The sequence below is a fragment of the Populus trichocarpa genome, chromosome 3 (genome assembly GCF_000002775.5).
Source record: "Populus trichocarpa isolate Nisqually-1 chromosome 3, P.trichocarpa_v4.1, whole genome shotgun sequence".
NCBI lineage: Eukaryota > Viridiplantae > Streptophyta > Magnoliopsida > Malpighiales > Salicaceae > Populus > Populus trichocarpa.
In genome coordinates, this window is record NC_037287.2 from 18117474 (window position 1) to 18141914 (window position 24441).

At 33.3% G+C, this 24441-nt stretch overlaps 2 protein-coding genes, 1 long non-coding RNA gene and 1 other non-coding gene across 4 annotated transcripts; 2 read left to right on the forward strand and 2 right to left on the reverse strand.

Annotated features, from left to right (window-relative positions):
• Window positions 1–1681: 1681 nt before the first annotated feature.
• LOC112327065 (U6 spliceosomal RNA) lies at window positions 1682–1784 on the reverse strand. The gene has a single exon (XR_002981141.1). It is a non-coding gene; the product is annotated as a U6 spliceosomal RNA (small nuclear RNA).
• A 1103-nt stretch (window positions 1785–2887) lies between these two features.
• LOC7496580 (65-kDa microtubule-associated protein 8) lies at window positions 2888–7495 on the forward strand. The gene is made up of 11 exons (XM_002303765.4): window positions 2888–3357; window positions 3756–3959; window positions 4283–4540; window positions 4635–4847; window positions 5208–5363; window positions 5436–5595; window positions 5688–5839; window positions 5929–6016; window positions 6405–6478; window positions 6670–6744; window positions 6920–7495. The coding sequence occupies exons 1-11, from the start codon at window positions 3280–3282 to the stop codon at window positions 7238–7240; spliced, it is 1779 nt and encodes a 592-aa protein (XP_002303801.2). The 5' UTR covers window positions 2888–3279; the 3' UTR covers window positions 7241–7495.
• On the reverse strand, window positions 3964–7034 carry LOC112326776 (uncharacterized). The gene is made up of 2 exons (XR_002980664.2): window positions 6887–7034; window positions 3964–4351 (listed from the first exon to the last, which is right to left on the reverse strand). It is a non-coding gene; the product is annotated as an uncharacterized LOC112326776 (long non-coding RNA).
• Window positions 7496–12523: 5028 nt separating the features above from the next.
• On the forward strand, window positions 12524–16860 carry LOC7481233 (mitochondrial import receptor subunit TOM20). Its single transcript, XM_002303766.4, has 6 exons — window positions 12524–12726; window positions 13049–13127; window positions 13219–13385; window positions 13500–13547; window positions 14462–14548; window positions 16530–16860. Exons 1-6 carry the CDS (start codon window positions 12628–12630, stop codon window positions 16650–16652), a joined length of 603 nt encoding a protein of 200 aa, XP_002303802.1. The 5' UTR covers window positions 12524–12627; the 3' UTR covers window positions 16653–16860.
• Window positions 16861–24441: the final 7581 nt, after the last annotated feature.

Below are 24441 nucleotides of genomic sequence, written 5' to 3' on the forward strand. Positions count from 1 at the left end.
AATAGAGAAAAGTAAGGCAAAAACATTAAAAAAAAATCCAAGAAAAAAAATAAGAAAAATGAAAGAATAACTTTGTAAACTTACAAAGTCCAACTTATAAAACACTAATATAAGAAAAAATCAAGTGAAGGAAAGAGGAATTGAGAGAGGAAAAAATTTAATTACTTTGTTTTCTAGTTGACATGAGATTGTTATTTTATCCCGGTTGAGAGGTTGTTACAATATCGATTTAGATTCGATTATAGATGAATTATATTCCATAAAATATCGAAGAATGTAACTTTAATAGTGAGTTTATTTTTACTTTCACTTTAATTTTATGTACTTTTAAATTTATTTTTTAATATTTTGGATAGTGTATTTGAATTAAAACTTTGCTGTTAACTTTAAAAATTTATATATATAAATTAATAATTAATCGTAAAAAATATATATATATTTATTTAATAGCCCAGGACAGGAAAAATTCCTGGCTGCGCCCTTGTTTCTTTCCCTTTTAAATTTTTCATTCCATTATGAAGAACGATATTCAGATCTGATGGTTTTTGTTTCAGTAAGAACTTTTGTCAGCATGTCATCGGTGAGTTTATGGTCGGACTGCTATAGCACTGAAGCATATGACTGACATCCCATCCCAAAATGCAAGTGCAGAGTCAACCAATAAACTAGACAACAGACAAAAGGATGCAATGCCACCAAATCAATTTCATAACCCCAGCCATGCAAAACATAAATTACCGCAAGAGACAAGCAGCGGCGGCGGTGCCGGTGGATAGCCAGTAGCTATAATTAATAATGCATGCCAAATCACGAGCGTGACCAGAAAAGTCCTCGAGGTAATTCCACTCAAGATATAAACAGAAGTCACGGTGAACGCAATGGCGAAACTATATTCCATTTTGAATATATCGGCATTAAGAAGCTGCTCTGATAACATCCTTTGGCTAGCTGTAAATATGATGATCTCAAAAATACAGGAAACTCTCTCCAAAAAGCTAAAGCAAGGATCTCTGCAATCAACGCCTTCATAACCATCTACTGATACTATATAGGTTGCTCAATGGCAAGCCATGTGTGTTCAAACTGAGAGTCCTTGTGTTGTTTGCTGAGATAAAGCCAGGTTATGGCTAAAAATGCCATTAATCAATTCGCATAGTTTCCTTCCCCTCTTTCTCGTATCTCCATCACCACTACTGCTCTATTTTTAGCTTCACTTGACAATCTGTCTGTACAGCTTTGAACAAGCTAGCTTTCCATCTGTATCCTTGCATTGATTAACCCTTGAAGTTACCATTCAACCCCTCACACCTCTCTGACTACGTCAAGGCCGGTCTCATTGAATACACAATCAAGGTGTTCGACGAATTTACTCTAAGAGATTTTTCTGGCATCGGTTGGAACTGACCATTTTAAGTCAAGCCTAAAAAACTAGATTGTGTTTTAAGGAATCACAGAAATAATAGGAACATGCATGCATGTCACAAGTTAGGCTGCTTCTTTCAAACTATATGCATGTATTTTAAGAAGCGAAATTCTGAAACTAACGAAGCTGGCAATGCCATGTCTCTGTCTGCTTAACGAAAAACACAGCGAGATTGAAACTGACCCGCTGTTCAATGCGGTAAATCCCCTCCGTCAAAAGAGAAACAAGAAGATGATGAAGGAAGCACCAGAAGAAAAAAAAAATTTGGACCATTTCTCGATTTGTGCGTGTCATCCTTGCGCAGGGGCCATGCTAATCTTCTCTGTATCGTTCCAATTTTATCAGATGTCTCCGAAGAGACAACAGGTGGTTCGCTTGCGTTTTATTTATACAATGACTTCTCTTTGCAACTATGCGATGTGGGTTTAGTTCCATTCCAACTATTAACGTCACGCGTTTAGTTTTGCACGTCATCAGTCTTATACACAGATGGGCTTTGTAAGTGCGGGTCATAATAACAGCCTGACTCCTGGAGCCCAAATTTAATCAGCTGAAGTCGGTATTTCAGTACTTGGGGCCATGAAGTCAGTAGTGAAGTCTAATAAATATTCTTAAGTTGCAAGTCTCTCTTCTGTCGCCCACGTTCTCTTCTTTGCCCTTTCTTTTTCTTTCACATCCACAGCCTCTTTGAAACTATACTGTAATGAATAATAATCAAAACCAAGTTCCTGTTCCTTGTTTGTGGTTTTTTCTCTCCAAATTTTGTTATCTTATCTTTCTATGATCCCTCTCTTCTCTCACTCCCACCTCACAAGTTTTTTAAAAAAACAAATTGTTCATCGGGCTTGTGACTAGAAGAAGACTGCTTACCATGTTTTTCTTTTTCGAATACAACTTCAAAAGAAAAAAAAATGTGTCAAAAAAGGTGAACTAGGTGGAGTGTTGTGTTGACAATGATTCAGTACCCGTCATGGACGGGATGATTAAGATGTCAAGTGCTATTACAACTCAAAAGCATTATTGCATCATCTGTACCGTAATGAAATTCAATGATAATCCATTAGCACCCAGAGCCGTCGAGAAAGGAAATGTTTAGAAGTACAATAGTGAGTAATTTTCAATCAAAATTATAAATATATTAAAATATTATTTTTTTTATTTTTTAAAAATTAATTTTAATATCATAATCTGATCATACTAAAAAAATATTTTTAAAACATAAAAAGCGAAAAAAATATCAACAACGAATTGTAAATGGCCACCTAATCATAATATGCGGGAATTAAATTCTGTGTGGCCAAATTTACCAGAAGATAGAAGCTGAAAATGAGCTGACAGGTTAGCAGATGATCTTGATCGTGGTTTTCTCTGGAAGACTTGCTTGTTCGAGAACTTAACAAAGGACACAAGCTGTTGTTGTTTTCATTTGGCACAGGTTGCTTATGAATCAAGTTCACCAACAAAACAAAAACAGAGAGATAAAAGGGAAAGGTTCGGTTAACTGCTGCTAAATAGAAGTCATGTGTGTCCCTGAACAAGAAACTCCAACTTTATGTCTTAATTATGAGAAATTTTTACCACCTTAAATTTAAATAAGAGTGCAGGAGAGATATAACCCAAAGCTTCAGCGTCACCTACTTCTGCAGTCTTACCTTTTAAGCAAATACACGCACCAAAGTTCCCAGCCATCATTCTCTATCTTTTCCATTCCCTCTCAATACTTGGTTGATTTTCAAGCAACTCAAAACAGAATGCTACCAGAGTTTAGCAGTCCAGGAACCTCTCACAGCACTTCCACGTTTTAGCAATCCAAATATTCCTGAGTTGCGGCAAGGCAATATCTTAGAGGCCGTCAGATGGGTTCGTTCCAAATTGGAATGCGAAGCTCTGCGTTACTAGAAACATCATGTGGGTATCTGCTTCAGGAATTGCAGGCAAGACTGACTACCTCTTGGAAATTAATATAGTAATTTATCCACGAATAACAGCGGTGCTTTTTTCTTTGAAGTTATATAAAAGAGTACAGAATTCATTTTTTGTTCAAAAAACACCCTTATTTAGTTAGCATGCAAGATATTGTTTTTTAAACTCCATTTTCTTTTACATTTGAAGGCATTTTATCATTATCCCGTTTTCTTAAAAACCTTAATCTAACTCCTAAAGCATTTTCATTTACTATCTTTTATCGTATATTTTGTTTATTTCGCATTTATTTAATATGGAAGTTAATAATAATAAAAATATAATTATATTATGTTCCTAATGTCTTGATGTCTTGTTTTATAATAAACATGTCACATTTCCAGTTTAAATAAACAATGATGTGAAACAGATGATCTGGGATGAAGTTGGGAAAGATCAGTTTGAAAGAGAGAAGGTTCTGCATGATTTAGAACAAGAATGTTTAGAGGTTTATCGGAGAAAAGTTGACAGTGCAAACATATCAAGAGCTCGCCTGCATCAAGAGCTGGCAGAATCCGAAGCTGAATTCACCCATCTTCTTTTGTCCCTTGGTGAACGATCACTTCCAGGACGGGTACTTTTTCATCCAATTCAATTATTTGAGCATTTAAAATTGCATGTTTATGAGCTAAAAGTACAGTATAAAATAGAACACCAGCGCATAGTAAGGATACAAATTGAGAATTTTAAACCATTCAGTAATTAGCAACACACATTTAGCATAAATTACTTCAGAATGATTGATTACATGACTCATTGCCACTCTACATGGCGATGAACCGGCCAGGGATATCTACGTTTGTTAATTGAGCAAATTCCATATTGATGATAGCATTGTTGGATGCGCATGATGTTCTCATTGAATTTTATGCGCTGACTATCTTGTTGTCTCTACAGCCAGAAAAAATGTCAGGAACGCTGAAGGAGCAGCTAGATGCAATCACCCCAGCTCTCCGGGAGATGCGTCTGAGAAAAGAAGAGAGAATGAATCAATTTAGATCCGTGCAAGGCCAGATTCAAAAAATTTCTGCTGAAATTGCAGGTCAATCGGTATACGATGACTCAATAACAAATGTCATTGTGAATGAGAATGATCTTTCATTAAAGAAACTTGAGGAATATCAGATTGAGCTACAAAGACTGTGCGATGAGAAGGTAAAAGTACCAATTTCACAAATCATCTCATGGAAATTTATACTCTCATGTGGAAAGGGGACTTCACTTATCTTCCTCTTTCCCTGAATTGAAGAATGACAGGCTCCAGCTAGTGGACACATACATCGACACAATTCATGATTTGTCCTCAACATTAGGAATGGAATCCTCCATGATCATAACAAAGGTGCATCCAACTTTGAATGAATTGTGTGGAATATCAAAAAATATAAGTGATAGTATTCTGGCTAAACTCAACAGCACTGTGGAATCTCTCAAAGCAGAAAAACAAACGCAGCTTGAGAAGGTAAATATTACTATCAATGTTGTGGTAACTTCTGGCTCCTACTATGCAAACCTCAGTAACGGAATCTAGCATCTTGTCTACAGAAAAAATACACATTTGAAATGGCATCATAGTGTCATGCGGATATAAGTTGGAGATACAGCAGATGGCAGTAACCAGAGAAATGAATGATGAAAGTTAACCGATTAGTTTGACTCAATCCTACATATATTAAACAGTTCGAGTGCTCTAAATCACATATAAATAAAACAATACGGGTCATCAAAGTTGTTCCTGCTTCGACCATTTTATTTCCATTGATTTAAGAAACAGTACTAACAATAAAGAACTGGCACTGTATAACGTTTCTGAATTTGGCAGCTTCATCAGCTTGGAAAAGCACTAACAAACTTGTGGAATCTAATGGACACACCCTATAAAGATCGTCACTCGTTCTCCAATGTCACAGCCTTATTATCTCTCACATCAGCTGAAGTATCAGATCATGGAAGCCTTACTCTAAATATAATCCAGCAGGTTAGTATATGATTAACGGTGAGAAATTATCAGAAACAACTCAGACATAATAGTTATTTGAATCGTTTCAAGGCTGAAGCTGAAGTCAAGAGACTGGATCAGCTAAAAGCAAGCAAGATGAAAGAGCTTTTCTTCAAGAAACAGAGTGAGTTAGATCAAATATGCAATAAATCACACATGGAGATTCCTTCACAGCCAGGGATGGAAAATATAATTAATCTTATAAATTCAGGTAAGATTGACTGAATTTGTCTTTCATATCAGTTTCCTGATCTAATTCATGTTTAAACTAGTATCAGCCACACTGACTGAAAACTAAAAAAGGGGAGATTGACCATGCCGATCTCCTCATGAGTTTGGATGAGCAGATATCAGCAGCAAAAGAAGAAGCCACTAGCAGGAAGGCTATAATGGAAAAGGTTGAAAGGTGGATGCTAGCACATGATGAAGAGCGTTGGTTAGAAGAATATAGCATGGTTAGTATCACCCATTGATCTGCATGATTTGTTGGCTCCTGGCCTTTTTGTTTTTGCATGATGATTCATATTTTCATGCATGTTGTCAGGATGAAAATCGATATTCAGTTCGCAGAGGTGCTCACAAGAATCTGAGACGTGCAGAACGTGCCCGAATAATAGTCAACAAAATCCCAGGTAAGATTAGGAAGTTGGTTGGTTGGTTTGCAAAGAATCCTGAAACAGCAATAGGCATGCTAACATGCCAGATCAAAGCCTCTGCAACCACAAACTAACCAGAAAATGCACCCTGGCCATCACCATTAAGACTAAGATCCCGGAGCCAAAATAGTCATTTTCAAGAGGTAAAGAAGTGAAGGTTCGCATTAGTCAATAAAATGAGAAACTAACTAGTAATTGAGTCAAGGGGTGGTTGGTGAAGAGACCTATATAAAAAAGTGATTGCAGGATGAAAAGCCTGATTCCATCTTCCAGCCATGTAGACAGCTGACCTTGCGTTTTGAAAATCTTATTGCTTTAATACATGCCAGTGATATTTATGTATAGTGTGAAACTGGTTGCGCAGTTCTAGTGGCATTGCTTGTAGCAAAGACTAAGAGTTGGGAAGAGGAAAGAAACAAAATATTCCTGTATGATGGGGTGAGTAATTTATTTGCTTCAGTTGTGACTACGTATTGGTAAAATATTAATTTTATCAGCATGTATGAACCTACACATATTGTATTCATCAAATGTAAAAGAAGAATTTCTTGTTGGGCATTGCAGCATTTCTCGATAAATTATGAGTTTCCTTGCAAATCAAATAAACATTTGCACGCATTATTATCTAGGTACCTCTGATGGAAATGCTAGAAGAATATAACATGTCAAGGCAGGAGAGGGAAGAGGAGAAGCAAAGACAAAGGGTTAGTTCATCCAACACTATACAGGCGTAGATTTTGATATTATCTATACGTTAATAATGTTTCCCTTCTATTTTCTGCAATGTTAATCTTTTTGTTAGCATAAAATAAATCCCACGTTCAAGAATGACTTTATTTTCGTTACCTAATGTGTGGTGAGCTGGCCTTTGCATCACAGGAAAAGAAGGTCCCAAGCTATGTAGTTGCTGGGCAAGAAAATGTGGTTGGGTCAAGGCCAGACACCAGCAGTCGACGTCTTTCAAACAGGAGCTTAAATGGAAGCTTGAGCAATGCAACCCCTTTAAACAGAAGGCTTTCACTTTGTCTCCAACAGTTGGGAACCAACAGCATCAATTCTGCAAATCAAGGAATATCTTACATAAAGGAAGGAAGAAAGATGCAAGGACAGAGGATGTTTCCTCGACCTGACCTCACTTCTCATCTTCGAGATGAAGCAGCTTCCGTCGTCTCATCCTTTTCTGGGCCGTTATCTCCCTAAATTCCCATTCAGATATTCAGATCTTCACACGTAACCACAAAAACCCCACATATCACAAGATATTAAACTAAACATAATAGTATTTTTCTTCTTCTGCAGAACAATAATTTACCTATTTGCGTCAGAAAATACCCTTGTGTATCTCTATCTATGTCCTTCCGTTGCACATTTAAGTTATTGTTTACTGTATCGAATAAATTGATATTTAAAAGTATGTACAGTTATTTTTTAATTCAAGAAGCTTTGATTCTCCTATTCTACTGGAAGTTTGAAACGTCATAATTTCTAGTGAAATTCTAAAATAAATTAACAAAATCACTTACTTTATAAAACTTGAATATTTGCCGCCTTGGTGACGAAATGATCGATCCGGCGAGTGCCAGCCGGGGCTGGTTTATCTGCCAAGGTACGAGCACTAGTTTTGTCACTCGCAGACTTCTCCGGTGATTGAATTGGCAGAGGAAGAGATTCTAAGAGGGTGGTGCCTTTTAACATCGACTCAAACGTGGTCGAGTTTCAGTCTTTAGCTTCAGCTGTTCTCGATTGCAGTTTCAGCTGATTTCTCGGAGAAACAACTCGGTGGAGCTGGAGACGATGAAAAGAGCATCTGGGTTGACCTTGTTGATGTCTTTGTCGAGATTCTCTTGATCCGACCTGCTGGGAATTCGGGTCTGGTTGTTGTTGTTGCTTCTGTGTTGTTCTGAGAATGTGAATTCTATTGGGAGATGGGAATTGGAAGTGTGTGGATTGTAGGGTTTGAATGTTTGATCGGGGAATTCAAAGAAGTGGGAAAGGGGGGAGTATTTTATAGGGTTTTGATTGACGGGAATTTAGGGGTTTTCCTAAAGCTCCATTCCCGTTGGCGGGAAACACTGCACGCGCTTGAACGTGAGAGAGACAGATACTTCATACATACATACATACATACATACATACATATCTATATATATATATATATATATATATATATATATATATATAAGCAAAAAAATAAAAAGAGGGCGAAAACTCCGGGACCAAATTTTTTATCCTTTATCCTTGAAATTTTTATCTCTTTTTATTTTGATCAATGAGCTTTATTTATTTTTAATTACATTCATGTTGACATGATTTTATTTATCTGTATCTATTTTGGTTTGCGTTTTTTTTCCGTGTTCAATTTCTCATTGAATGTTCCAGTGTTGAATACAAGACCAGTTTTATAAAAAACAATGTAATATTATTCTTAAAACTAAAATTCAGAGATTAGGGATTAAAATTGAAATTAAAAAAACCACGTGTTTATTTTCAAATGACCTGGAAATATTTGATCTGATTCCTCACATTTCATTTTTTTCAAATCCAGTTCATCTTCTCTGACTTTTCACATTTCATTCCCTCTTCTTCAAGCTTTTTTTATGTCTTAAATGTTATGATAGTATACTCGGGTTGGATTGAAATCGTTTTGAATGTAAAAAAACAAACATTTATTTAAGTTGTAGTAATTTTTTGATATTATTATTGAATCTCGTCTACCAAGTAAAACTTAAAACTTCTAACTCGAGTAATTGTTGAATCCAAGTTTCCAATTAAATCCTCGAACTAAAATCTTAGAAAATTATTGAAAAGCTTTTGAATGAATTTAAATAGGTATTAATCAGAAAAAATAATTACAACACTCCGATAACACACATGAGTTTTATCAATTGGTAGCAAACTTTGATGGTATGAAGTAAATACAAATAAAATAAACAAGTCATTAATTAAAAATTTTAAGAGATGGATATGGATTAAATTCTCCAATTAATTATATTGAAAATCTTGATGATTTAAGTGAATAAAACAATACAAAAAAATAGATTTTTGCATTGAAATATTTTATATTGTTCAGTTTTACTCTATCAAACATAAATCTCAACTCAAATGATGATTCGCGTATAAATTTTTTAAGTAATTTTCCGACATGTTATTTAATTTTAGATTAGAATTTAAAGTTAATTGAAGTTTTGAAAGTTTATACGAAATTACTAGTGGCGATGAGGAAACATGCGAAGTAAGAAGTAAAATATAGACTCATTAATGATAAAATTGCAAATAAATTAGAATAAAATTGTTACCGATACATAGCTTTTGTTAGGTATATATTAATTATTAACTAGATATGTACATGTTGTGTGTGTATTGTAAGGAATAGATGTATGGAAGTGTTATATAATGGTTATGAATTAGGAAGAGAGAGGATACAATTGAATAAATGAAATTGGAGGATAAAACTATGTTGAAATTAATACATATATTGATTTGGTTTTTCGTCTAATACCAAATAAATCTAGATTGTTGAAAGAAAAGTGTTAAAATAAGTTAAATAACAAATGGCGTCAAGGAAAGGAAATAATAGCGGGCTTGGAATTAAATTTGAAAGTTTATTGTAATACACAGATTAATACATGTTGATGTAAATAAGGTTATTAAAAAAACAAATGGTCCCATTTTCGTGTATGGGCACGTAATATATTGTCTACGTTATATTTAAAAAATACAGGGTGTTATAAGATGCATAAGTTTAAAGGTAATCTAATCTAAATTACCGTTAAAAAATAATTTGATTAAAAAAAAAAAAGGCTCACATCTTTTTTAACATTGTAATTATGATGTATTTGATTAATTCTAATAAACTCAGGTTAATTCATCAAATTCATGATCTAATTTGTAGACTTAAAGGGGTTTAATATTTTTTTTAACTATATGATAAAAAAACAAAGATCAACTCAAAATTTATTAAATATTAAATATTAAATGATAAAATTAAAAAAATAACAATAAATCTTTTATCAAAAACTCAATGTTGAAAGTTTTTTTTTTTAAAAAAAGACAAGGCTAAGCGTGCAAGCCTGAATGGTTGTCTGAGGGTCTTAAAAAAGTCACTATCATTCAAATCTTCTCGTTGAATGGAACCTGCTGACACCAAGTTTTTACCATATTTTTTTATTGTTGTTATCACAACAATCATTTATTTTCTTTTCTTTTGTTATTTTTAGCAATTTTTCTCTGTTTTTTCTAATTTTAATATTGAAAATTAATAAAATAAATTTTTAGATTGAAATAAAATTTATCATAAATTTAGGATGAACTATATTTTTTCTCTGTATTTTAATTTAAAGTAATTAAACTGTAAGATAATATATTTTAAAAAAAAAGTTTGAAAATTAAAGAAAGATGGACAAAAGATTCACTGCCACCTTATACTTTTTTTAGTTTCTTTTAATTGAAGAATTTCTCTCTAGAGTCTTTGATATCTCTAGATGCCGAATAATCTCTCTATATACAGTAGCAAAATAGATTCGGTTCTAAATGCGTTTAATAGTTAAGATACCCTGACATGTTTACGTGTCAATGTATTTAAAGCATGACCCATAATACTATGTATGTGAGTTGTTCATGTGTCGATGTATTTAAGGCATGGCCAATAATACCCTGACGTGTAATAAAAATTCAAAGTATTTTTTTAATAATGACCAATAATACTATTATTTATTTTTTAAAAAATCGAGAGTAATTAATAATTTAGTTTCAATATATATTTTATATTTTTTTAAATTTTATTACCCTTTGATTTTATTTTCAAGATATAAAATTTATAAATTCAGTTTTAATCAATATAAAATAAAACATTAGTGCTTGTTTGGAAAATAAATAAAATGCTACAAAAATTTTACAATTTTGGCTTCAGCATTTTTCATGGATACAGGTCTATTGCTATTAACGTTTAAACACAATAAGAACAATACAGACAAATATAGAAAAATGACAACAATGTAATTAAATAATTGATTATAATGTATAAATAATAGAAAGATCAAAATCGTACCAGCCGGGAAAGGCACGCATCAGTTTTTGACTATGGAATTAATATACACTCTGTCAGCGGATTAGAGCAGAGTATTTTTAAAAAAATTTATTTTACAGATATTTTGAACTCAAATTAACCCGTATTTGTATATTTTTTCAGGACAGAGGGTTGTATTGAAAGTTAAGAAATCAAGTGAAAATTTTAGGTAACATAGAAGGTGGTTGAAAATTTCGTTAAAATACTCATTTTAGTTCCTGTATTTTTTAAATATTAGATGATCAATCCCTTGAATTTAAAAATAAAATATTTTGGTATAATTTTTTTTTATTTTTTTTAATCCTTTTCTAGAGAGAGAGAGACAGAATTCCAGTTTAAAAAGAAAAAGTAGTCGTTGAGAAAGATTCCAACCATTATAGCGATTAATTTTTGTGTCAAAAAGTTTCATACGATGAGAGGGTTATATTTATGTGTTTTTTTTTTTACATTTCAAACACCTAAAACAACAAATCCGAGCTCAAGAAGATTTTTTATTTCGGGTGGATTTTGGATTTTGAGGTGGTTTTATTAGATTTTTGGTGGCTAATAATTAGTTTAATAAGGTCTTTATGGTTTTTTCTAGGTGTTTTTGGTCAACAATAGATTAAAAATGAATTTTTAAATGGAAAAAACAAAGAACCTTATTTTTCCAGCCACAAAAATGGCTGAATTCTGGGTTTCTAATGTGATCCGCCGTCTGCTAATGTAGGCGACACATCTTTTTTTTTTAATAATTGGAGTGGATGACACGTCGCTCGTCTCATCAAACTTTTTTTTTAAATAAAGGCCCACACTTGAGCCCAGGCCTATCCTTGCAGGTCCGTGCATGAGCCGTTGCTTTACTCTGCTGAGTCTAACTTACCAAGCCCAACATTGCCTGACCTGGTTTTTTTTTTTATATTTTTTTTTAGTTTTTTTAGATAATACATTATCTGTGTTGTTAAACTAAGTGTTTAAAAATATTAATCTAATAAAAAATTGTTAAATTTAAAAAAATTGTGCTAAATTTTTTTATTATAATTCTTATTTAAATAGATAGTTAGATTCCTGGGTAGATAGTTAAAAGTGTAATCTCCATGACAATGTATTCAAAATTATAAGAGTTTGTGTAAGAATGCTGAATTAATGAATACAGCTTTGAGAAATTCATCAAAATACTAATGTTATTTCCAACAGTTTTTGCAAGAAAACTCGTGTAAATCACTCTATCAGCCAAAGACACAACCATAAAAAGGTGGATTCAATCTAATTTTTTCTCTTGCTAGTCAGTTTCAATTTAATCCAAATTTCCCCTTCATAATTTTTAACAAATTATACAAACGGCACGTAACTTCCGTAGGATTCGGTGTCTCAACATGCGACGACGACGTATTTACCACGTGCCAGAAAAAAAGTCTCGGTAACAGACGGTCTTACGAAGACCGTTACTTCTTAAACCCTCTCCTTCATTTTCTCATTAAACCCTAGCTACACCCCTCTTAGATCTCGACAGAACTAGGAAACGGACAGCAAGTCAGCAACAATGGAGTTCTCTCAAGATGACTTTGATCGTCTATTAAGGTTCGAGCACACTCGAAAATCCGCCGAAGCTACCTACGCTAAAGACCCTCTTGATGCCGACGTGAGTGCTATATATTCGTTGCACGACGTGTTGTTTCGTTTAATCTCCTGTTAGTTCCTGTTTTTTCCCATCGTCAATCCTGCTTTTTTTGTTTTTGGAATAGAATTATCTTTCACTTGATTATTACTTGTGTATGTGCGTTAGATCAAATACAAATCTCCCATCTTGTCCTACATACGTATATACAAACACGTTGCTTAGTTTTTGAAGTAAAAAAAATTATATGCTGGCTATCACTTTAATTTTCTTTTTGCTCACCATTGATGTATTATCACTATGACTAGTGATTTGTTAGCATTAAAAAGGAGGGTATGCTTTGCAGAACTTGACTAAGTGGGGCGAGGCATTGCTCGAACTATCACAATTTCAAACCGTGGCAGAGGCAAAGAAGATGATAAATGGTACTGTAGTTTCTGTTGTTATAATCACCAATTCACAATTTAGCAATTTTTATGGGCTTTATGTTATTGGGGCGGTGTTGTAATTTTACAGAGGCTATTTCGAAGTTGGAAGAGGCAATGATGTTAAATCCAACAGCCAATGCCATGTGGTCAATAGGAAATGCCAACACTTCTTATGCATTTCTGACTCCCGATCTTTCTGAGGCAAAAAATTATTTTGACAAGGCAGCTGATTACTTCCAACAAGCGGTTGATGAGGTAATTTTGGAGTTTTTTGGGCTTTGATTCACAGGATATGTTTAAGCATATTAGTTTCTAGTAGTCTTCACTAAGATGTAAGTTATAACTTTTCAATTTTGATTTTCAATACAGGACTCGACCAACGAGCTTTACCACAAGTCTTTGGAAGTTTGTGCTAAGGTATACTTTGCACCTTCCTTCTCATAAAAAAAGTTGAGTGTGAACTGTTGTTTCTTTCAGTGTATTTGGTGGTTTTGAGCCTACCCTGTTAGATTTCTGGTATGAATTTTACTAATTATGCTGATATAGCCCTCTATCTACTAATAAGGTAGAAATCACTTGGTTTTTACATGAAAGTAGTGTCAGTCTTTGGAAGTTTGTGCTAAGGTATAATTTGCACCTTCTTTCCTTGTCATAAAAAAATGTTTAGTGTAAACTGTTGTTTCTTTAAGCGTATTTGGTGGTTTTGAGCCCACCCTGTTAGATTTCTGCTATGAGTTTTACTAATTATGCTGATATAGCCCTCTATCTACTAATAGGGTAGAAATCACTTGGTTTTTACATGAAAATAGTGATAGTCTTTGGAAGTTTGTGCTAAGGTATATTTGCACCTTGTCATAAAAAAATGTTGAGTGTAAACTGTTGTTTCTTTAAGCATATTTGGTGGTTTTGAGCCCACCCTGTTAGATTTCTGGTATGAGTTTTACTAATTATGCTGATATAGTCCTCTATCTACTAACAAGGTAGAAATCACTCATTTTTCTATTGTTGAAAAGCAGAACATAATCTTATGTTCACACATTTTTCAATTTGAGGTGTTTGTTCCAATGGAATAATCAAATAATCAAACCACAAAGATATTATTTTGATTATCATCACCACAGCTTCTCCAAATCTTCAATATTTTCCTTGTTATTCTGTGCTTGATGTTCTGAATGAACATTGCAAATCAAGCTTTAGCTTTTTTGAAACTACTTCTGTCTATCCTGATCAAATGAACTCCACTTTTGATCATGTGTCGGTGCTATTTTTTAAGTGATATATGTGATCTTCCAGTTTTCCGACTAAAGATGTTGTTGACGATATCTTCTCAGGCTCCAGAATTGCATATGGAGATCCATAAGCATTCAAGCAGTCAACAGACCATGGGTGGTGAATCTTCTCCTTCTTCAAATGCAAAGGTGAGGAATTTAGGCAGCTCATTTTTTTCGAAGTTCACCCAAGTAAATGGTTGCTTGCTTCTTCCTGTTCTTGAAAAAAAAAATGTGTTTTCCTCCTTCCTCTCTCTCCTTTTTGAAAAAAAAAGGAAAACAGTTAAAGGATATTTTTTTTTGCAGCTTAAAATTTCATCATGTATGGGCTTTTCCTCGTACTATACTGTGACTTGGAGTTAGTTTCTTTTTCGAATAAAAGAAACTGTTGGAAAATATTGAGGATTCAAATTGAGAACCAAGGAGTTTTCTCACTTTAGGATGAAAAAAAATCTAGAAGTAGAAGAAAGAACACTAAAAGTGCTGCATCCTGATTGAAATTAATGCAAAGCCTTCCAATATCTCTGCATATCAGCTAAAGAAACCCATAAGAACAGTTCAGAGCTTGAGCATCCAGAGTTTGGTATCTTAAAATGTTGTATAGCACCTTATGATTTCTGATGGGGGTTCGTCACCAGGCTGAAATAGGAAAGTAACCAAATAACTGAGACAATTTGAATCATTGATATAATTAAATGGCTGAAATTCTTGTGATTGAAAGCCCAAGGGAGATGTTTACATTCTAGTCCACATGCAGTGGTGTAAAGTGAAGTGAATTGTAGTAGCGATGTCCTAGACTCGGTGATGACAGAGAAATCATCCTTGGAATATAGAGTTAAATTAGTTCTTAGATCACCGTGTTGGTTGTACAACACCCCCCCCCCCCCAAAAAAAAAAAGAAAAAAAAAAGAAAAAAGTCTGGAGTGCAAGCCCTCTTGAATATGACAAAAAATCGGCAAAAGTTAACTTAGATGTGTATCTGAAGAATCTGCTGTGTGTTCTTACACTGCCTTGGTTGCACCTCTCACCTCTCCCCAAAGTCTCAAGCTAACAAAAAATTGGCAAGAGTCAACTTTGTTGTTTAATAAGAGTTTCTGTGCTTTAAATTCAGATGCCATACTATCTGCTTTCCTCATTTGTTTTCTTATTTTTTAGAAAAAGAATTCCAGAGAAGTATTTAGCAAATTAGCATGAGGCATTGTTAGTTTTTAACCCTGTTTTGTTATTTGCAAGTTACCACATTTGAATTAAAGTCTCCAATGTGCTGTAATCTGAGTTCAGTCAGCATTTTTCTTGCAAATTAATTTAAAGTAGATGATAAAGAGTCCTCTAGTTTCAGCCGGTGTGTTTTCCTTCATATTCTCTTTGTTTTCTCTTATTCTTCCAAATCACGTGATATGGAATGCAACACAAGATATTTTATATGCACACCATATCCACTGCTTTATGGTTTACAACAATTATGTCCTGCTTGCCCTCAATGGAATGGTGCGATGTTGGCCCTGATGTACAACTGCTGCCATTGTACATATGGATTGTTGAAACAATTTTAATGAATCGACTCTAATGCACGGACTCCAAATTGGCTCTACAGCATGCATGCTGTTATGTACATGCTATTCATGCATATATTTGTAGCTCATGGGTTCTTTCCTTGCACGCTTAACTTATGCTTATAGTGGAATGTATCTGATTTCACTTATCCAATGCTAGGTTGGTCAATCAAGTTTATTTAAGTCCTTTGGATTAGTAAAACCTGATGTAAGCGTTTCCTATTGCCTAACTTCACAAAATAGTAAAAAAATTGAGCCTAAACTATTCTCTTTATTCTAGTTAAAGCTCCATGTGGTTTCTTGTTGTGATGGATGCCACTAGTTTGATGTGATATGAGGTTCTTGACATGCCAATTCCCTAAAAATTTACAGAAGCACATCAAATCCATAGTTTGTAATGCAGCTTAAGTATGATATTTTTGTAAGTGTTTGGTTCTGGAAGTGATGGTTGGCCATGAGTTAATATGGAGTTCACGCTGAATAATTTCCCACTGGTCACTACATTATATACCATCTCACACGATTACTATATACGTTTTAAAGCATCATCAGACATTTCTTTGTCAATCCTGTTTCAGGGCTCCAAGAAGAAGGCAAACAGTGATCTGAAGTATGATATATTTGGATGGATTATCCTTGCAGTTGGAATCGTTGCATGGATGGGGATTGCAAAATCCCATGTTCCTCCTCCTCCAATATAAGCATTAAGTGAAGATGCCAATATCTTTTCAAGAATGTTCAAATAGTGATCACAATATTCCTGCTGGAAGGCATGTATATTCCAGTTATACATGTGGTATGCTATCCGCATGTTGATCTTGACCTTTCATTTTCTTTATTACTTATTCGGTTAGAATTATCATTTCTTGCAAATTTAGTTATATACATCTGTTGACAGTCTTTCAAGCTTTTCTTGTTTCCCTCTTACGTCCTTTTGCTCGGGTTGTTTGATGTCATGAAACTATCCTGCTCCTGGTAAGAAAGTGATGCGGCTTATAACATTCTTAAAAGCTAGGGTTCTCAAGCTTCAAGGTTATATACCAAGACCTAAGTTATAGAGAAATTTAGAGAAAATTCCATAGTATTTTATTAAAAATCTAAATAATAGTCTTTCTCTTAAAATAAACTAGACATTCCTATTTATATTTATATTTATATTGATACTAAAATTCTTTATAGAAAAGAATTTCTAATTAAAACAACTAGTTAATAGAATTCTTCTAGCATTAAGATTTTTAAATAGTGAAATACTAATTAAATTAAAAGTTCTTTTCTAAATAAGAAAAGATAAATAAAAACAATCCCGCATCGTAACTTTCAAGTTTTATTTAAAAACCTTTTCAATCTTCGTCATCATAAAATTTTAATCCAATAAAAAATAGAGCCTTTAGAATTTTTTATAGAAATTTTAGCTTATTCTAACGGTCAGATTAACAGTTATGTTTAATTCATCAAATTGTATTTTGGACTCCTTTTAAATTCTTCAAAATCTAAAACTCTTAACCATTAATAAAAAAATAATAATTTATTTTTTTTATCTACCCAAAATAACATCTATTCATAATCTTGTGTAAACTTCAAAATTAATGATTGTCTTAAATTTTGCTAAGATAAGATTAAAGGAATACTAATATGAGTTCTAAAGTCTAGAAGTTCAAACCGCTCTTCTCTAGCACCATAAGAAGAAAGTTTGTGCACGACAAGTTCTGCTTTTTGATGATAAGAAACCTTGTTGAAATAATGGTAAGCTTTCAACTCTGACTACCACTTTATAAATTTTTTCTTCGAAAACCTCCCATCATAGAATAAAATTTCATCAAATTTTCAGGCAAGTTGCTTTTCTCTTCATGATCTTTTTGTGCAAAACCCATTAGTCGAGCTAGATCTACCATGGTTTGCTCCAAACAGTCTAGTTTCTGCTCCTGGGCTCGCATAGCGCCCCAGAGAGCCTCCTCTCACGCATCACGGAGTGAGTTGCTATTGTCTTCGTCTATTAAAGAGGCTAACCTGCTCTGATACCAATTAACACGATGTATAACGTAGTTAAAAGTTAGGATTCTTAAATTCTAAGGTTATAAACCTAAACCGTAGAGAAATTTAGAGAAAATTCTCTAGTGTTTTATTAAAAGCTTGAATAATAGTCCTTTTTTTAAAATAAACTAGGCATTCTCATTTATATTTATATTTATATTAGTAATAAAATCTTTTATAGAAAAGGACTTCTAATTAAACTTACCTAATTAATAGAATTTATCTAGCATTAAAATTTATAAATAGTAAAATACTAATTAAATTAAAAGTTTTAAGCTAAATAGTAAAAGAAATCCAAATACAATAAGGTAAATAAAGATAATCCGCACAGTAACTTCCAAATCTTATTTGAAAGCTTTATCAATCTACAATCATCATGAAATGTTAACCCAATAAATAGTCTTCAGAATTTTTTCTAAAAATTTTAGTTCAATTTAACGATCGGATTAAAAGTTATGCTTGATTTATCAAATTGTGTCTTACACTCTTTTAAACTCTTCAAAACTTAAAAATTTTAACCATTAATAAAATAATACAATAAACATTATTATTATTATTATGTCAGGAAGAAATTTCCCACGTCAGAAAGGTCTTTGAAATTCATTCCATTGTGTCGGTCTTAAGTTTGGTGTCATGATGCGTGTATTCCAACCATGTATTACTTAGACCTGAACTCTTACGGATTTAGAATTCAGTGGTTCCATTTTTCTTCAATGAAAATAAAATTCAATGTTATAGGTCGGGGGAAGACCGCTCCCCCATCACAGAGAGTTTAAGAGGAGAGATTTAATTCTTTATCTTTTGATTCTTATGTGAACACTATTGGGGCTTGACAAATGGATTTTTGACTGTGGTAAGAGGCATGGATACACAGAATGACAGTGCAAAATCAGGAAGCCAAATGGCTATGAGGAAATATTCTCTTATACAAAGAAAAAAAATTGGCCATCATAGTGCCGAAACATGAATACAGGTACTCCTCCTTGCTCCTTGCTCCTTGCTCTCCTCACACCAAAGCTTATCTTGACCTTCAGTTGGACATCCACATAATAAAATAAATAACATGTGATGAAGTTGTTCTGATTCTTGTAGCAGCCTCTGTTTACTAGATACTGTTAAATTTCTTGAAGTGTTCTGTTGGCAGTCATTGCGACATAATCTGAATCTGATAGATTCTGATAAGTTATAGAATTCTTCAATGGTTTTGTTTAGTCATGTTTTATTCTGTGCTTTTGGCTGTTACATTTCATAATGCACATGGGAATTCCTTTTGATTACCCAATGTTATAACTTTGCTCTTTTTATTCCCTCGATTAAAAGCTTGAACCATGCATATCCTGTGCAGTATCATGCAATTGCCCTGGTGATTGGTGTACGGATATGTGATCAACAATTTTTATGTAACAAAAAATCGTGTCTAATCTTGTTTCCTTTTAACTTCTCCCTTTCTCTGGACCATTTTGCTGACCACCATTTTAATTTTTACGTGGCTAAGTATCTAGCTCTATATTCATTATGAATACATCTTTTGTTTGAGAAGTTCTCCATGATCCACCAAAAGAAGAGAGAGTTGTAACCGTGGCCATTTAATTATAGCTTATTTTATTTCAATCTTTCCCTATCAGGCTTCCACCCTTGTTCTCAGTGGGATCCAATTGTGTAGGCAATGGCTTCTTTCTTCTTTCAGTAAAACAATACTCATTTAATTTACAAGTTAGAGTATTTAAATGACCATTGAAATTATGTTCACTGATTATTTATCAGATTTTATTGGCTGACCCGCTGCTTGGTGTTTCATCATGTGCTTACAATTTGGCTCCTCGATCGTTTCTTTATTGTAGTCCATAAAAAACCTGAGTTATTTAAGTTCTGACCACAATTCTGGCTTGATTTTGAATTTTATGCCGAGATATAGGATTTCAACATGTCACCCCATGTTTTGGTTTGTGTCTTGCAGGTCCAGTTAGTTATTGTTTAGCTTAGCATGCTGCTGTTGCAATTACTTGTATTCTATGCAGGTATCATATTGATGATCACTTTTGACTGCTTGTAGTATTGGCTTGGCTAGCAATAGGATCCTCTTTCTATCTCCTTAGGGTGCTATTGTAATGGATAGTTAAGGATTTGATGCTAATTTTATGATTCCTTGGTGGAATCAGGATTATCTTGCTGCTTGAGGTCCACCACTCTCTTATTGGAATGTAGTGGGGATAAGCTGGCAGATTCATGGTGGACACCTTTCTATTAGTGGAAAGAAATCTCACTATGAAAGAATCATGGTTTGTGCCTTTTATGTTCACGAGGTAGCTAGTGAGTGCTATGATAATGCTAAATTAATCAGAAGTTAACTAAGCATTCCACTTTGATTAGCTGTATTGGATGTCTTTTTAGGGATGCTCCCAGAAGACGCGAGAGAAACATTTTTGGATATCTTTTAAGGGATGCTCCCAGAAGGTGTGAGAGAGACATTTTCTGCCGCAAAGACACCTTACTTTTGTGGAGTTGTTGACTCCACCCTCTTTTATAGGTTTATTGGTGAAAAATGTAGTGGTAGCTTTTGTCTTATTTTTTATTCTGCAACACCTAACTGGCCTTTTTGTGGTTCTTCCATCCAGTAGGTGATGGAGAAGCAATACAGGACTTAATTAGTGGGGGTGTTTCTTATTACCTTCTGCTCTCCTTTAATAAAGCTGAGCACTCATTATCCAACTATATTCTATATACCATTGCTTTGTTCTGAAGGATAGAACATGCAGTTATATGAATGCTTTTTGTGAAGAGAAGCATAGAAACTAGTAGATGTTTGCACTCTGAAATGCTTCTGTTGGCATAAGTTTATCCCTCCATGATTGTGGTTTGTCAAGAAAATAATGGGAGAGAGTGGTTGTATGCATGCTGAAGACTACTGATTTGTGGACTAGAAGAGTGGCGAGGAGTTAGGTGGAGATGATATTTGCACCTTAATTAAGCAGGACTGTGTGAAGATTTTTGAATCTGATCAACTTTTGCATTTATTTTTTTTATCAATTTACTTGATCATTGGTTGTTCTTGCTTGTATTTGTGCCTGCAATTCATCTCCCGTTAAGTTTTAAAACTAGCTGGGACCAAACCATACAGAGCTTTCTCTCAATGTTGTTTGGCCAAATCTGCGAGGCATTGGATTATTCTGGACTGCCCCGTCTTTTGGTCCTTTTCTCACCGACTATTTTATCCAATCTTTGTTGGTGGTAGGGCATCCATAGGTTACTATTTAATTCGATAATTTCTTCATAGGTCAACTACAGCAGATCGTTGTCTTATTCCAGAAGCAGTTGGGACATGCAGCTAATAATTCAGACAGCATCTGCATGGGTTGGCTTTTGGTTGGTTCTCGGGATCCTTTATGTATGTTATTCGTGTACATGACTAGTTGGTCTGGTTAGCTTGATCTGTGAATTATAGCTCTGAGCTGTGCAGATGATTTATAGCGGTGTATATATGTAGTAATTTTGGCCGACATTTTTTACCAGTAATCCCAATCCTCTTTCAGAGAAGTGAATGGCCAAATGAAGGGGAAAAAAGGCATGGTTGCGGGTAAATCTAAAATATTGTTATTGTTGTTTCAAGATTTTCTTCTTAAAAATTAAAATTACGTTGTTTTGGATTTTTTTTAAAATCAAATCAGGTCATATTCAAGTTTTGTTCAGCTTATGGATTGATTTGCCGAGTTGTTCAAATCAACTTTCAACTAGTTCAGTATAAAATTCCATCTGAGTCGGGTTTTGAATTAATAAGATGATGTGGATGGTTGGTTCATCATAGGATATCAAGTTAACTCGTCGACCGAGCTAAAACGAGTTTAGTAATAACTGTGGTTAGTCAGAAAGGATGACCAAATCTCCATTTCGAAATTTGGAGCAGGTGAGGAATAATTTGGAAGGAAGGCAATAATTTTGGCATACGTGGGTAATACCCGAAACAGAAGCATTGCCTTTATGCCTGTCCCCTGTGGATGTCAAATTTAGGTGAAAAGAATGGTTGCGTCGGCCATCTCGAAGTTATTCACAGAATCTGTTCTGTTCGAAGTTTTGTGTTGTGGCGTCCATTTAAGAAACTCACTAAGCATCGTTTGGGGTTTTTATTTTTGCTTATTTTATTTATTTATTTATTTTAAAGCCACTGTGATGACATTAAAATTTTTGACAATAAATTGTTGGTTTTTTACGTTGTTTTTTAGAATTACTATATTTAGTTTTTAACATTTTGGCAATCGAATTATTGGCTTTTTACGATTAAAAAAATAATAATTACGAATCCTTAAATCTTTTTATCTATTGGATGGCCCTTTGAAAGAGATATGTTACGTATAATTAAGATATATATATATAAGAAAATTTCCTACACAACCAAAATGTGTTGGAAGCTATAGCCTCCTGTCAAGGAATGAAAAAATAATCGGAACGACGGGGTTGGGGATCCTAGTTGTATAAATGGAGGTAGGACGCCAGAACGGTTGTCGTTTTCTTGCCGCCAGGAAAGTTTATTAATATGTAGATTTCTTGCCGCCAGGAAAGTTTATTAATATGTAGATGTTGAAATTATATTAAAATAATATATTTTTATTTTTTAAAATTTAATTTATATCAACACGTTAAAAATATAAAAAAATCATTTCAAACTAAAAAAAATTAAAATTTTAAAAATACAATTAATCCGCAATGTTAAACAGGTTGTCGGTCGCAGTACTGTAGAGGATTACTTTTAGGTGGTGGCACCATTACTGAAAAATGACAAACTGGAATTCCTACCCCTCCATGATTCTCTCTTTATTTATTTATTTATTTATCTTTTCAAGATGGATTCGGAAAATATCTAGTATAGAGGACTTTACCTGCCTTCACATCTTCTCTGCTCCTGTCGGCAACTAACGGGACGTTGTTCAAAGGAAAGGTCGTGCATATGGAAATCGAATAATTAATGAACAAATATGGTAAGAAGAGACTCTTAGGTGAGTCTAGTGGTCACCACTCTACGTCATGAAACAATTAATTATATCTTATTTTATTGTTCTATCACGATAAACAAATTTTTTTTTTTTTTTTGTAAAATTAGAACATGAGAAGGTGTTATTGGCATGCATGCTAGAAAATGTTGCAATAAAGACCATTTTGTTCATTGAAATAAGACATTAATGGACAAAATGATCATCTTTTACCGTTGCATGCACAAAATGTCAAGGATTAATATTTTTCTAATATTTAAAGGGATTAGATGGAGTAAAGATCTTGTCTGTCTATATATATATATATATATATATAAACCTAGATAGACATGCTTTATTACATTATTTATAAACAAAGTCAATAAACATGAGATTCATAAATAAAATTAAATCATGTAAAAAATATACACCGTTACCTATCAAGCAAGGATCAATATTTTTTTTTCCATATATATATAATATTTTAATTTTCAGATGAAATATTTCATCAACAGTTATATATTTATTTCATCAATATAATTTTTACTGATGGGTTTACAAATGGTGATTTTTTCGATGATTTTCGTCAATATTTCAAGTTATACATCACGAATCTTGAAATTTATTTAATAATTGGATTCTGCTTCCTAGGATGAAATAAGTTTTTATTTTTTATATTGTGCATGAATACCTTTTTCTCGTACCTTGGATTTTGCTTAAAGTTGGATGCAATTATTAGGTTCTTAGAATGATGAACGTGTCTGGCATGAATTTCTAGGAACATGAGCGAGCGCGTACAGTAACACTGCCCGACTTATTATTTCATCCTAGGAAGCAATAATATCTTGTCTGCGAATTAGCACTCCCCACGGTCGTTCCAGTTCAATACATGAGATAAAATATAGGTTTCCGTACACCATCGAGAGTTCTTAATTATGTAAACTTTATCAGTGCCTCTGAAAGTTCAATTCCCTCATCATTTTTAGTCAGGACAATTAATCAGGGGGCTGACAGGGGCAGGCCTGTGTATTTATTTTTTTCCAGCTTTTTCTCTAGTAAATTAGATTTTTATTTTAAATGTATATATATATATATATATATATATATATATATATATTTTAATTTTAACCTTCCTAATATTTTTTAAATTTTAAAAATAACATCTATAAGAACTTTGAGGAATGCTCACGCACCATCCAAATATTACAGGCCTTCCTCGTACCTTGGTGTGTTTGTTTCACACACGCAAAGTAATTTTCTCTCCTTTTTGTTTAGTTTCTTAATTTTTAAATTTTTTTTTATTTAATTCTTGATTTATATTTATTTATTTTATTATTTAATATTTGATTGAGTGAGAATCATAATTTATTTTATTTTGTTTTGTTTGGTTTTCTATAAGGTTATTATTTTTTCAAATAAACATTTCAACATTGGGTTTATAATTGATTTTATGAGCATCTATTTTTTTAACATATAATTAAATAAGAAATAGTTTTAT

Bases quoted from the DNA above. Each gene is read 5' to 3' on its own strand.
- LOC7496580 (XM_002303765.4), top strand. From the start codon at position 3,280: ATGGGTTCGTTCCAAATTGGAATGCGAAGCTCTGCGTTACTAGAAACA. The intron at 6,017-6,404 runs GTAAGATTAGGA...CTGGTTGCGCAG, and splicing joins AATAGTCAACAAAATCCCAG to TTCTAGTGGCATTGCTTGTA. The intron at 6,745-6,919 runs GTTAGTTCATCC...TTTGCATCACAG, and splicing joins AGGAGAAGCAAAGACAAAGG to GAAAAGAAGGTCCCAAGCTA.
- LOC7481233 (XM_002303766.4), top strand. From the start codon at position 12,628: ATGGAGTTCTCTCAAGATGACTTTGATCGTCTATTAAGGTTCGAGCAC. The intron at 13,548-14,461 runs GTATACTTTGCA...ATATCTTCTCAG, and splicing joins CTTTGGAAGTTTGTGCTAAG to GCTCCAGAATTGCATATGGA. The intron at 14,549-16,529 runs GTGAGGAATTTA...ATCCTGTTTCAG, and splicing joins CTCCTTCTTCAAATGCAAAG to GGCTCCAAGAAGAAGGCAAA.